Source organism: Urocampus carinirostris, chromosome 2 (genome assembly GCF_059441175.1).
Source record: "Urocampus carinirostris isolate Australia breed hairy pipefish chromosome 2, RoL_Ucar_1.0, whole genome shotgun sequence".
Classification (NCBI taxonomy): Eukaryota; Metazoa; Chordata; class Actinopteri; order Syngnathiformes; family Syngnathidae; genus Urocampus; species Urocampus carinirostris.
In genome coordinates, this window is record NC_142350.1 from 48,889,229 (window position 1) to 48,904,362 (window position 15,134).

The 15,134-nt window shown below is 36.4% G+C and overlaps 1 protein-coding gene across 1 annotated transcript in view; it reads right to left on the reverse strand.

Annotated features, from left to right (window-relative positions):
- ephb6 (eph receptor B6) overlaps positions 1–15,134 on the reverse strand; it is a 59,890-nt gene that overhangs the window by 28,637 nt on the left and 16,119 nt on the right. The window contains exon 2 of the mRNA XM_088326898.1: positions 14,213–14,277. Within this exon, the coding sequence (XP_088183024.1) occupies positions 14,213–14,277 (65 nt within the window). The remainder of the gene's footprint in view (positions 1–14,212; positions 14,278–15,134) is intronic.

The window sequence follows — 15,134 nt, forward strand, 5'->3', positions numbered from 1 at the left end:
ATCCTCAGTAGGGTCGCGGGGGTGCTGGAGCCTATCCCAGCTATCTCCGGGCAGCGGGCAGGGGACACCCTGAACTGGTTGCCAGCCAGTCGCAGGGCACACAGGGACAGACAATTCGCTCGCTCATTCACACCTAGGGACAGTTTGGACCGGCCAATTAACCTGACAAGCATGTTTTTGGAATGTGGGAGGAAACTGGAGTGCCTTGAGGAAACCCACGCAGACACGGGGAGAACATGCAAACTCCACACTGGAATGTTCGATCTCATGAGCTCAGAACTGTGCCGCGCACGCGCTAACCACTGTGCCTCAGTGCTGCCCATACAGCTATCATCTCTTATTATACATTTCCCATTCTAGATTAGCATTAGCATAAAGCAAGCAGATTTTACAAGATTATTTATGTACATAAATTACTGACTTTCATTAAATCTTGATGACATAATTTTGAGTCTTCAGGGAACTTTTTTGTTATTGAAAAATTTACAACTATAATCCCATAATGTGCATATCCCATTCTGGATTAGCATTAGCAAAAAGCTAAGTAGGGAACTTTTTTTGTTGTTGAAAATCTTACAAATATACATTCTTATTATGCATTGCCTACTATGGATTGGAATTAGCATAAGGTAGTGGACAAATAAATGACTTTCAATAATTTTTCATAAAATAATTTAGTCTTCAGGAATCCTTATTTTTGGCGGGAAACATACAAATATAAAATCTTATTATGCAATTTGTCATTTGGGGTTAGGATTATCAGAACGTGACCGGATTTTCCATGATTCTTTGTCCATAGATGACAGAATCTTATAAAATCTTGATGGCATAAAGAAAAGTTTTTAGGGAAGATCATTTATTGGGTTGAAAATCTTAAAAATATAAATTCTTATGCCTTTCCCATTATGGATTAGTGTTAGCATAAAGCTGGCGGACGTTACAAGACTTTTTTGTACATAGATGACTGACGCTTATTAAATCTTGATGACATAATTAAGAGTTTAAACAAAACTTTAAAAACAAATACAAGTTCTTATACATGTTCACCTATTGGTTAGCATTAGCATAAAGCTAGCAGGTGATGTAATATATTAAAAAACAAAAACAAATTTTAGTTTTTTTTTACCATTATCCAAATACTAAATTAACTAAAATAATATACGAATAAATTAAGCTTTTTTTTTAAAACCATTAATAATAATAGCCCAGTAAATATGTGTAATTTTGTACAATAAATAAAAAAAGCGAGAACGTTCATTATTTTATTTATTTTTTTTAACTTCTTTTATATCATTAATGAGTAAGTTTTTTTTTTCAACTTAACTCCAGAATTTTGATTTCCCAACATACCGTATCTTCTTTTATTTTCGTACCTATTTTTACGACTTGTTTACACTTATGTACATATACAATAACACAGAATGTACATTGTGTTAACCATTTTGTATATACAGATTTTATATGATTTTTATTCTATTGTTGTTTTAAAAGTATTCATCAACACTGTACACGAAGGTTGCAAAGAAAATGTCTTTGCTATTCTTATGTTAAAGGGAGAGTTTGTAATATTTGACCACTAGGTGTCAGGATATTGTGTAGTGGAACCGAGAACGAGTACTACAAAGCACAAGGAAGAATACTAACTACAGAGACACAAAGTGAGCAAACTGCACCGTTTTGCTTCTTATTTTTCTATCAAGCCTTTTGTGAAAAAAAAAGAAATAAAAAATAAGTAAAAGAAAAGAGGAAAAGATAGAAAATGAGGAAAAAATGGAAAAAACATAGAAAAAAAGGAGAAAAAATAGGGGCAAAAGAAAGTAAAAAAAGAAGGAAAAGAAAAAAAAAGAAATGAAGGAAAAGAAAATAAGAAAAAAAAGAGAAAATTGAGAAAAAAGAAAATAGGAAAAAATACAAAAGCAAGAGAAAAGGAAGAAAAAAGATAAGGGTCATAAAGAGAAAAAAGCTAGGAAAATGAGAAAAAGGGGAAACTATAAAAAGAAGAAAAACGTGTACCCTGTAGCAGCAAGATGGCCGACATATCAGCTCCTTCCAGGTGAGCCTCATGTTACGTAAAATAAGTACAATCATCTCCACTCATGAGTACTTTAAAAAATACATGGTTATATGATTTACTTATTTAAATAAGATTTGTTTATTGTTTTTAATATGTCTTTTTTTTACCACTGAGAGACGCTAAATAATACACACTGTCCCTTTAATACCAATGAAGAGAATCTTAAATCTTAAAATGATAATGTACTGAATGGTATCGCTAACTGGTATTACCAAAGATATTGACTCAAGAATTCATTGTTGGTACCAAGCTGAAAAAGGTGATATTGAACGTCCATAAACTAATAGTAGTAATAATAATACAATCTGAAAAAATATATTAAATATGTATTCAAAATTAAAATAAATAAATGAAATAAATAAATCATTCAAAATACATTTAAAATATATTTAGAAATGAACATACATTAAAAAAAAGGATCCTTTGCGTGGAGGTTTGCCGTACGAGTTGCTTCTGCTCTCTTTCAACACAAGTGCGTTTGTTTCCTGACCCGAGGCCTTTTTTGGGTTTCTATTCAAGCCCGAAACCCCCCCCCCCACCCTTGTCAAGTACCAAGAAGGGAGGGGGTTCGTTCCTTAGACACGGAAAATAAATCGTAGCGACTCATTTATGATTTGATCGGAGCTGAAATGCAGGCGAGCCTTGTAATCCCCCCGGTGACAAAGGCCAGGGTGGGGGGTGGCGGACCCCTGAAACCAGGACACGCATGTGGTAAAGGGGGGAGGGGGTTCGGTGCTTGAAAACCTTGAAACAGCTTGAATTTTCTCATGTGTTTTCAAGGATAGAAAAGTGCTTGAATTTTGAGTGAAGCGCTCAAATTGTTGCCATATTCCTAAACAAGTCTATGACCTCGACACTCGTCGTGGCTTCATTTTGCCATTGAATTTCTTCTTTCTTTGTGATTAACGGCAGCTGGCATTAATTTGTATGGCATTTTCCTATAAAGCGTCATGGCCCCCAAAGGGAAAAGGGCGTGCTACAACTAAACAGGGCACTATGAAATGTGCAAATATATCCATATGACTCTGCAAAACCAGTTTTTGTGGCCCCTGAGACAATGCTAATAAAAGCACAAAAATTCAGAGTCAGTTTTCTTTTTCACATCTGGAGTAACTTATCTGACTTCCTGTATAATGGTGTTGATATTAAATGTTGTTCTGGCCTGGAGGAATGGAATATATATCTGGAAAACAACGCTGAGTCATCAAAAACTAAAAATCAGAGTCAACTTTTTGGAGGCATTCTTTTTACATATAGGTCAACCCTTCTGGCTGTCCTCAAGGCATTGTGTTGAAACTGAATGTTATTCTAGCCTTGGAGAGTGGAATGTCTTTCTGGGGAAAATGCTGAGTCAACATAACCATAAGTATGGAGTCATCTTTTTAGGGGGCATTTTTCACATCTAGGGCAAACTACCTGACTGCCTGTAAAAGATAGTGATCGTATGTTAACTACTTCTTCCTTTTCTTGGGTAGAAAGACACACAAAAAGACATACACACAAATATATATTCATACATACTGCTTGTAGTACAAGATGATATATATATATATATATATATATATATATATATATATATATATATATATATATATATACATATACATACATACATATACATGCATACATATACATACCGGTACATACACACACACACACACACACACACACACACACACACACACACACACACACACGCACAAATTCCAAACGAAAACACTACCCTCGCCTTGCTCGCAAGTAAAAATAACTTGCAGTTTTAAATATGTCCACTGGATGTCGCCAAAACCAGGCCCACTTGCAAAGCTCCCACTGTAGCTGCATTTGCACTACCATTAATCAACCAGAGAACATTCTTCTTCTTCTAGTTTAACGGCAATTGGCACTAGCTTTTACGTACATTACTGCCCAGCGGAGAACATAGAGGAAACCCACCCCGATGTTTTTTTACTTAAATAAAAGTCACGGACTCGCTTTTTAAGGCTATACGAAAAAACTATATTATTAAAATAGCACCTAGGAGTTGCAGAAGTAAAACGAGTATTTAAAAAAAAAGAATCCTTTAAATTAGTGTTTGCATGCTAGTTTTGTCACTTTCCAGTTTGCACGAATTTACCCCGAATTAAATAAACTGTAGTGGAAATGAATTCAATTGTTGTTTTGATTTTTTTGAAAACCAAACGCTAAAAAGATTAAATTGAAAATAAAGGAGCAAAAACCTTTAATCTTTTTATAATCAAATCTTACATCTCTGAATGATTTAATTGTGAGCCTCCGAAAAGACCCCCAGCCCTCCAGCCAGGGCACTCTTTATGCCATTAATTGACTCGTCCGGCCCCTGTGAGAATGTGTTTTCTACCACGTGGCCCCCGAGCTAAAATGAGTTTGACACCCCTGCTTTGTCAGAATGCTTTGATGACCTCACTGCTTCTCAGGCGGAGATTTCCAATCCAAGAGAGTATGTGAGAGGAGATTTAAACGCGGGGTCTCGAACTCATTTGACTTGGGGGCCACCGAAGCTCGGGTCTGGTTGAGGTAGGGCACATTCAGGTTTTCCACAAAAAAAGAGCTGATCATCATTTTCCACTTTTCTCTAGTATCTTTTATTAAAATTGCTATATAAATTTTTATCTAAAAAAAGAAAAAACATTAAGGGATAACATGAAAATAAATTAATTAATCAGTCATAGGTAAATGCATAATTCTGTTATGCACTTACATTAAAGGGACAGTGTGTATTATTTGACCATTAGGTGTTGCTTTATTGTGTAGCGGAACCAATAACGAGTGCTAGAATACCAACTTCTGGGACTCAAAATGACAGTTTCTTCTTAGTTTGTGCCCAGCATTACAAGAAAAAAAAGAGAAGAAAAAAAAGGAAAAAAATGAGGAAATGAAACGTAATAAACCAAGGGAAAAAATGGGAAAAAAACTGAAAGAAATAAGAAAGTAATAATGAGGAAAAAATGCACAAAAACGATAATGACAGAAAAAATGCTGAGAGAAAACAGAAGAAAGAACGCTTTTATATAGCGCTTTTCAAGTCAATGAAGACCTCCCAAAGCGCTTTACAATGTGCTTCACACTTACCCATCCACACACACACTTAAACTTAAACACCAATAGCGGTGACAGCCCCTCAAGGCACCCACCTGCTTATCGGGGGCTTTAGGGGTTCAGTGTCTTGCCCAAAGACACTTTGACATTCATTGCCCCAGAACATAAATTAAAATAAAAGAAAAAAAGACAGGAAAAAGAAGTGTAAGAAAAAGAAGAAAAATAATAAAATTATAGGTTCTAGTATGGCCCAGCCAGTCTCCAGACCTGAACCCATTTGAAAATCTTTGGAGGGAGCTTCTTTGCAGCTATATCACACAAATACATCATTAAAAAAATCATGCGTTGTGATTTCTGGATTTTTCTTTTTAGTTTATCTCTCTCACAGTGGACATGCACTTACGATGAAAATTTCAGACTCCTCCATGATTTCTAAGTAGGAGAAATAGCAAAATAGCAGGGTGTTCAAATCCTTTTTTCCTCACTGTATATATAACAAATAAAAAACCGAAAAAGTGAGTGTGCAAAATTATGCAGCCCCTTTACTTTCAGTGCAGCAAACTGTCCAGGAGTTCAGTGAGGATTCAATGTTGATCTAAATGACTAAAGATGATCAATGGAATCCACCTGTGTGTAATCAAGAGGTCTGTTTCAAGCGCAGAGAGGATCATGAAGAACGAGGAACACACCAGGCAGGTCCGAGATACCGTTGTGGAGAAGTTTAAAGCTGGATTTGGATACAAAAAGATTTCCCAAGCTTTAAACGTCCCAAGGAGCACTGTGCAAGCAATAATATTGAAATGGAAGGGGTATCAGACCACTGCAAATCTACCAAAATCGGGCCGTCCCCCTAAACTTTCAGCTCATACACGGAGAAAAGTGATCAGAGATGCAGCCAAGAGGCCCATGATCACTCTGGATGAACTGCAGAGGTCTACAGCTGAGGTGGGAGAATCTGTCCATAGGACAACAATCAGTCGTATACTGCACAAATCTGGCCTTTATGGAAGAGTGGCAAGAAGGAAGCCATTTCTAAAAGATATCCATAAAAAGTGTCGTTTAAAGTTTACCACAAGCCACCTGGGAGACACACCAAACATGCTGAAGAATGTGCGCTGGTCAGATGAGACCAAAATCGAACTTTTTGGCAACAACGCAAGACGTTATGTTTGGCGTAAAAGCAGCACAGCTCATCACCCTTAACACACCATCATCACAGTCAAACATTGTGGTGACAGCATCATGGTTTGGGCTTGATTTTCTTCAGCAGGGACAGGGAAGATGGTAAAAATTGATGGGAAGATGGATGAACCAAATACAGGACCATTCTGGAGGAGAACCTGACGGAGTCCGCAAAAGACCTGAGACTGGGACGGAGATTTGTCTTCCAACAGGACAATGATCAAAATTTTGCAAAACATAAAACAAAAGCTACAATGGAATGGTTCACAAAAAAACATATCAAGGTGTTAGAATGGCCAAGTCAAAGTCCAGACCTCAATCCAATTGAGAATCTGTGGAAAGAACTGAAAACTACTGTTCACAAACGCTTTCCATCCAACCACACTGAGCTCGAGCTGTTTTGCAAGGAGGAATGGGCAAAAATATCAGTTTCTCGATGTGCAAAACTGATAGAGACATACCCCGAGCGACTTGCAGCTGTAATCGCAGCAAAAGGTGGCGCTACAAAGTATTACCTCAATGGGGCTGAATAATTTTGCACACCCACTTTTTCGTTTTTTATTTCTTAAAAAAGTTTAAAATATCCAATAAGGTGGGTTCCACTTCATTATTGTGTCCCACTTAATGTTGATTCTTCACAGGAAATTACAGTTTTATATCTTGATGTGTGAAGTCTGAAATGTGGCAAAAGGTCACAAAGTTTGCATATTTTTTTGGAACTCAAGACTGTTTTTTGTTAATGAAGGATTTTTCTACTATCATAAGGCGCTTAATAATACACACTGTCCCTTTAAACCTTCATATTAGGGCGTGAGGGATCAAAGTATCATCCTGCAGGTCACAATTGACCCCCGGGCTGTGCGTTCAAGACCTCTGATTTAAAGGAAAGCAACACAAGTAAGGGAAGTCGGGGGGGGTGCAGTCATTAAGAGCGTGTAGACACGGCAAGGACACGGAATCTTCACGTGCCCTGCAGCTTTGGAAAAGATGGATGTGGACAGAATAGCGTGGAAAGAATTCTCTGAAGGAAAGAAAACACACATACACTTATAGGAATGGAATAACGCCCCCTGCCATTTGGATATTCCTGATTCATTGAAATCAGGGGCTGTTTTAGGTCCAAAGCTTTGGGGGTCCTGGGCCAAAATGGGGTTTTCAACAAAAAACAGCGCTGATAAAAACATTCGGCTGTTATTAAAGGGATGGTGTTTTGCATTTGTCCACTAGATGTCGCTGTCATGTGCGGCGCAATCAAAAATGAGTCTGAGGAAGACTACAAATGACAGAGAGTGAGAGTGAGCAAAAAGTACCGCTTTTTCTCAAATTCTTAAAAGACAAAAAGAAGTAAAAAAGATTTTTTCAAGAGAGAGAAATAAGAGAAAGAGACAAACATGGATTGTTATGGTTGCCATGGTGCCCAATTGGCCCTGCCCGTGTGTGTCATGGTTCCCATGGTGCCCAATTGGCCCCGCCTGTGTGTGTCACGGTTGCCGTGTTGCCCAAGTGGCCACGCCCATGTGTGCCATGACACACACTAACGCGTCAAACATACTTCTGCCCCACACGACGTGGGTTCTTACTCGGTTCTGTTTTCCTGTTGATAGTTCCAGTCCTGTATTGTTACCGTTTATTTTTGTCCTGTTCAATTTCGGGTTTCAGTTTTGTTTCCGTCTATTTTGGTCCTGTTTGTTATTCTCTCCAGTTTTCGGTCCCGTCTCGTTTCTCCTGTTAGTTATCGATATCCTGATTTGTTGTCAATCCTGTCTGTCCTCTCCTGTCTGGTATCGATCCCATCCGTCCGATATCAACTCGGGCAATCGGAATCGGTCCATTCTGTCTCTGGCTTCCCTTCTTTCCACGCTAGACCGGCTTTCCCAGCACGCATGACTCCCCATTTCCCGTAAAATGAAAGGCTTGTGTGAGAACGTCACGTGATTGGGTCCTGTTCCTGTTCTGGTTTACATGGATAACAGGAATAAAAAGAACATTGGGGGAAAAGAAAGCAAAAAAAAAAACAAAAATGGAAAAAAGAAGGAAAAGGCAAAAAAGGAAAAAGAAGGGAATTAAAAAGATTAAAAAAAGAAAAAAAAAAAAAACATATACACATATATTTGTTGTCTTATTATATGAATAAATAAATATTTTTTTACTTGTTTCTCCACACTAGCACATAAGTCTCTCTCATTTGATGTATCAGTTTTATATGTACATAAAAATATTTAATTTGATTTGATACTAAGATAAAAAAAAAATCCACCCATCCATCTCTATTTTTTTCATTTTATTTAAATGAATAGATGAATAATGATTATATATAAAATATTATATCTATATATCTCTATCTATCTATATCTATCTATATCTATACATCTATCTATATCAATAGATATATATCTATCTCTATCTATATCTATATATCTATCTATTTTTATCTATCTATATATCTATCTATTTTTATCCATCCATATATCTATCTATATATCTATCTATCTCTATCCATCTCTATCTAATTATCTATCTATCTCTATCTATCTATCTATATCTATCTATCTATCTCTATCTATCTATCTATCGCTATCTAGCTACCTCTATCTATCTATATATCTATTTATCTATCTCTATCTATCTCTATCTATCAATCTCTATATATCTATCCATCTATTTATTTCTATCCATCTATCTATCTATCTCTATCTATCTAACTCTATCTATCTATCTATCTCTATCTTTCTATGTACGGTATATCTATATATCTATATCTATCTATCTATTTCTATTTATCTATCTATATCTAAATATCTATCTATTTCTATTTATCCATCCATTTATCTATCTATCTATCTATCTATCTATCTATCTATCTATCTATCTATCTCTCACACACACATATTTTATATATATATATATATATATATATATATATATATATATATATATATATATATATATATATATATATATATATATATATGTCATCCTCACTTCTACAACATAATTAGAGGAAAAACACCGAATCCATATGAAGTAGAATCAGAAAAAAATACCAAAGACCGGCAGATAAACCTTCATTGTTCCAGCCCAGTGGCTATGAATAAACTACTAACTCTATCCAAACGTATTTTTTGAATTGATTACCCGACAAAAGGTCTCGCTTGCTCAGGACATTTTCCAATTATTCCTTCTTTTTTTTTATGGTTAACTGAACTGAACACGCTTTAACTTATTGTTCACTTTTCATTCAAGGACCAGAATGGATCAAATGTGAGAGCGTAATGAGGGGCCATATTGTTACTTAGGCAGCATCACTCACAGATGAGTGAATTTCCCCCCCAGCCGGGACCCGACCGCGCCATAGTCACGCAATGTATAGCAGAAGAAAAAAAACATGGACGGCGTAAAGCGAGACGGACTGGGAGATTAAAGAGAAAGAATGAAAAAGAAAAAGTTGGAGAAAGAAAACGTGAGATATAAAGAAAGAGAGAATGAAAGGGCGAGAGAGATATACAGTAAATAAAAAGGGAGAGAAAGAGAGAAAAAGAAAGAAAGCAAGTGATAAACAGAGACAGGGAGAGAGAAAAAGCAAAATAAAAATGGAGAGAGCAAGAGTCATATAGAATGTGAGAGAAAACAAAAGAAAGACATGGAAAAAAGGAAAGAAAGAAAAGAAAAAAGACAGATCAAGATAGGAAGAGGGGGAGGGAAAGAGAAATAAAGAAAAAAGAAAAAAGAAAATGAGAGAAGAGAAAAATAGAGATAGAGAGAGGGAGATGGGAAGAAGGAAAAAGACAGAAAGAGAGAGAAAAGGAAAAGAGAAAGAAAAAAAAGAAAGTGAGAAAAGAAAAAAGAGATCAAGATGAGGAGGAGGGAAGGAAAGAGAGAGAGAAAGAGAGCGAGAGCGAGAGAGAGACAGAGAGAAAAAAGAGAGTGGGAGGAGAAAAAGAGATGGGGAGAGGGAAAGGGAAAGAGAGAGATGAAAAACAAAAAGAGACAAATAAAGCAGGAAAGAGAGAGAAATAGTGGGAGAGGGAAAGAGAAAGGGAGATACAAAGAAAAAGCAAGAGAAAGAAAGAGAGAGAGAGAAAGAAAGCAATAGAGAGGGATACGAGAAGAGAAAAAGAGGAAAAGAAAAAAGAGACAATAAAAACGAGATAGAAAGAAAAAGAAAAAGGAATAAAGACAGATAGAAAAAAATAGAAGGAAAAAAGAGAAAAAGAGAGATCAGGATGGGAAGTGGGAAATACAGTGAGGGAGAGAGAGAGAAAGAGAGGGATAGAGCAAGAGAGAGAGAGAGAGAAAGAGAAAAAAGAGAGAGAAGAAAAAGGAGAATTGCTGATGGAAGAGAAGAGGGAAAGAGAGAGGCAGGGAGAGATAGAGAGAAAGAAAGAGAGAGAGAAAACAAAACCCAAAAATAAAAACACCCCTGCCCCCACTCACACACACACAAATACCGTGCAATTCGATTTTTTTCCTTCCCAGTAGAGAAAAAAATCCAGTTTACGTTAGCGTGTCATCAAGTGGTAAGGACGCTATCCTTTCATTTGCTCTCGTTTTGCATGAGATCACCCGGCGGGCTCGGCGAGAGAGGCGGCAGGTGAACCCGGGCTGGACTCCCAATGAGCCACGCTAGCTTATTATGGGACTGTACACTTCAATATATAGTATGCGAGTTTTTTCAACGATGCTATTTTTATTGACAGACTCACAAAAAAATGAAACTCTCAGGGGAAAGGGAAATGATAATATTCTTAAAATATAGGAGGTAAAAACGCAGTCAAATGAATATCTTGAATTGTGTGAGAGGTATGTTGTGAGTGTGAGAGGCTGTCATGGTTGTTTATTTGTGTTTTTGCGAGAATGTGATGGTAAAATATTGTAGATTGTTTAGATTTTTTGTTTTAGTTTAAATTGCATTTAATAAAGCTTTATTGTTTTGTGTGAGAGGAATGTTACAAGTATGAGAGATTGTCAATGGAATGTGTTTGTTTCTTTTCCAAAAGAAGTCTTGGGTTGATATTGTAGTTGGTTTATGTGTATGCACGTTATTTCTTTCTTTCATCTTTTTACTTTGAATTACGCTTTATCGTGTTGTGTGAGAGGTTTGTTGTGAGAGTGGAAAGTTTTTACATGTGTGAGTGTGTGTTTGCTTCTTATAGAAAAATGTGTTAGTATGAAATCATACTTTGGTGATGTGTTGCAAGATGATTTGTTTTAGTTTTGGTTTTTACTTTGATTACGCCTTATCGTGTTGTGTGAGAGGCAAGTTGTGAGAGTGCGTGTGTGTGCGTGTGTGTGTGTGCGTGTGTGTGTTTGTTTCATTGAGAGAAATATATTGGTATGATGTCGTATTTTGTTTATGTGTATGCAATATTTTTTGTTTGGTTTTAATTACTTTGAATGATGCTTTCGTGTTCGTGAGAGAGGTATGTTGTGAGAGTTGTATATTTTCAGGTATGTTTGTTTCTTTGAGAGAAATGTATTGGCATGATGTCGTACTTTGTTTTTGTGTATGCAATATTTTTTGTTTGGTTTTTATTGTTTTGGATTTTGCTTTATTGTTTGTGTGAGAGGTAACTGTGAGAGTGGAACATTTTCAGGTATGTTTGTTTCTTTGAGAGAAATGTATTGGTATGATGTCGTACTTTGTTTATGTGTATGCAATATATATATATATTTTAATTGTTTTGAATTTTGCTTTATTGCTTTTGTGTGAGAGGTATGTATGTGAGAGGTTGTCAAGGGTGTTTTTTGTTTCTTCAAATAAAATGTGGTATGCTTTGTGGATATGCATGCAAATCATTTATTTATTTCTACTTTTAATCATGCTTTATTGCAGGGGTCCACAACTTTTTCAAAATAAAAGCTACATTTTGTTACCTATTAGCGCAAAGGGCAACTTGTACTTAATAACAAATGATGTTATTACGATGTTGTTGCTATGCCCGTCTTCTTGTCACCCGTTGTCAGTCCGTCTGCGAACCTCAGCTCCTGCTAGGCAAGCCTTTTTCCAACCATGACTTTCTCCTGTCCTGATTCCTCTTTGTCTCTGACACTGGTGCCCGCGGCCACCACCTCGGAGACCCATACTTTTTTGTGTGAGAGGAAAGTTGTGAGTGTGGGAGGTTGGCAAAAAGGTGTGCGATTGTTTATCTTTCGGCATGATACGGCATGTACTTTTGTTTGTGGTTGTTTGTATTTTAAATTGAAACGCCATTTTTTTCCGTTGTGTGAGAGGAATGTTGTGTGAAAGATTGTCTAGGGTGAGTGTTGGCTTCTTTGAAAGAAACGCTTTGGTAGGACTTTGGCTTTTTTTTTTACATTGGCTTTATTTATTCATCGATTTATTTTTACTTTACACTTTATTGTGATGTGTGAGAGGAACATTGTGATTAGGGAAGGGTTGTCAAGGGTGTGTGTTTGTTGGTTTCGGAGAAATGTGTCGGCATGATATTCTACTTTATGCAAGATGCTAATTTTTCTTCTGGGTTTGAAAAGAGGTTAAATTGGACTCCACATGAGAGTCTTTTGTTGTGAGGTTTGTGAGTGCGGCTAATGTTTTTATGCAAATGAGCGTTATCTTTATGTGTGAGATTTTTCATGCAAGTGAGGTTTGCAGGTTTTAAAAAGAGGTTAAATTGGAATCGTGGTGTGAGTATATTTGTGTGGGATTTTGTATTTGTGAGCGTGATAAAGATTATTGTGTGAATGAGTGTTATTTGTATGTGTGAGTTTTTTTTCATGTGAGTGAGAAGTATTGAAAAGGGGATGTATTGGAATCTACTCGTCTGAGTGTATGTTTTTTTCTTTGTGTGAGTAGGATTTAACTTTGTAAGTGAGTGAGCATTGTATTTACGTGCGAGATTTTTCGTGAGTGAAAGGATTCCAAAGAGGTAAAAATTGTATTTGCTCTTTGTTGAGAGATTTCTGTTTGTGTGGATCTGATATTCTTGTGTGAATGACCGTTTTATGTGAGAATTTTTCTAGTGAGTGAGATGTTTGGTGAGTTTGAAGAGGTTGAATTGGAATCTGATGCGAGAGTGTTTTTTGTGAGATTTTACTGTGAGTGAGAAGTTTTCTGGGTTTGAAAAGAGGTTCGTTTGGAATCTGATGTATTTTGGGTTTGTACTTGAGTGAGATGAAGATTCTTCTTTGAATGAGTGTTAGTTGGATGTGTGAGATCTGTTTGCTGGGTTTAAAAATTGGTTAAAAATGGTGATCTATTTCTGTTTGTGTAACTATAGTAAACAACTCGTGAATGAGTGTTATTTGTATGTGTAAGATTTTTTGATGTAAGTCAAATTCGAATGTGTTGTGAGAGTATTTTTACGTGTGAGAGTAAGTCAAGTCAAGAGACCAACATGCGGGCAAGGAAAAACTCAAAACCTCAGCACGAGGAAAATAAGAAACCTTGGGAAGAGAGAGTGAAAGAAAGATCCTTGTGTGAATTGTTGTTATTTACCTGAGATTTTTATGAGAGGGTTTAAAAATCGGTTAAAAATGAGTACTTATTTTGGTTGGTGTGTTTTGAAGTTATTTTGTAGTAAATTTGAAGTATTTTTGAAGTATTTTGCCACCACTGATCCCGTACACAAGATGGGCTATCCGTTGGCCATTCTGGAGGGATAAGAAAATTCCTGGGACTTCTAGTGTTAAACTGTGAGCAGTATCTCTAAATGAGAGTATTTCGTGTGAGATTTCTGTTTATGTGAAATCGATAATAGTTCTTGTGCATATGTGTGTTTATTGTATATGTTACATTTTTCAAGCCAATGAGATGTTTGCTGAATTTGAAATTAAACAATTAAATTGGAATCCAATGTGAGAGGATTTTGTGTGAGATTTTTGATTTTTTTAGTGAGTGGGAAGTGAGTTACATGAAGCAATTCGGTTTCGTTTCCTTACCCCCGTGTCCGGGTAGGTGGTCCAGCCCAGTTCTGAGGTAGACTCTGTCGTGTCCAGCAGCATCACTGTCACATAAAAAAAACGTGAGAACATTTATTACTCTCATATAAAAAGCTAGATTTGCTCTTTCTGTGGTTTTTAAATAAACATTTGGGTTACAAAAGGCCAGACTGGAAAAGTTTGTGAGGGAAGCCACAACAGCATTAACTCACGATCCGACCGCGGGAATTTTGGAACGCCCCTCGGCCGCTACCCTTAACCAAAGTTTCCTTAAAAAAAAAAAGAAAAAAAAAAAAAAAAGAAAAAGGTTTTCTTTCTCTCGACTCATCCAAATGAAGCCGACGCGAGAGAGGAATGGATCATCCTGGTTGTGTTTACGGATAAATATTCATTACGGCGGTCATACAATTTTGATCTTTATCCCACGAAATATTTTATGGCGTGAGATCGGTTGCCGGAGAGGAATTTTTTGTTCCGTGTGAGGAGAAAAATCTCTCGGGATTTTGCCTTTCGCTGCGAATTTGGACGAACGTTAATTATCGTTTGTAGAACTCAACAGGATTAGACGTATTGGGAACGGCAGCCATTTTGCCATTTCGGGAGTTCATTTTGTAATGATGCTAATTTTGAGTAATACAGTATATGCTATATTTGTTTTTATAGTTTAACCTATTTTTAGCAAGAATTTAAAATCAGCAAAATTCATATTCATGTTTTGACAAAAAAGGAATTAGAAAAAAAATCCCCCAAATTCTGAAAAAAGAAACAAAATAGTAACGAAAAGAACATTTTTTAATAAGAAAAGAGGAGGAAAAAGACCAAGAGGAAAAACAAGAGGAATACTTGGGAGAGGGAGAAAAGAAATAAATAAAGAAAGAAAGATGAACAAAAAAAAGAAAGGTTGGAGGAGGGCAAAGAGAGA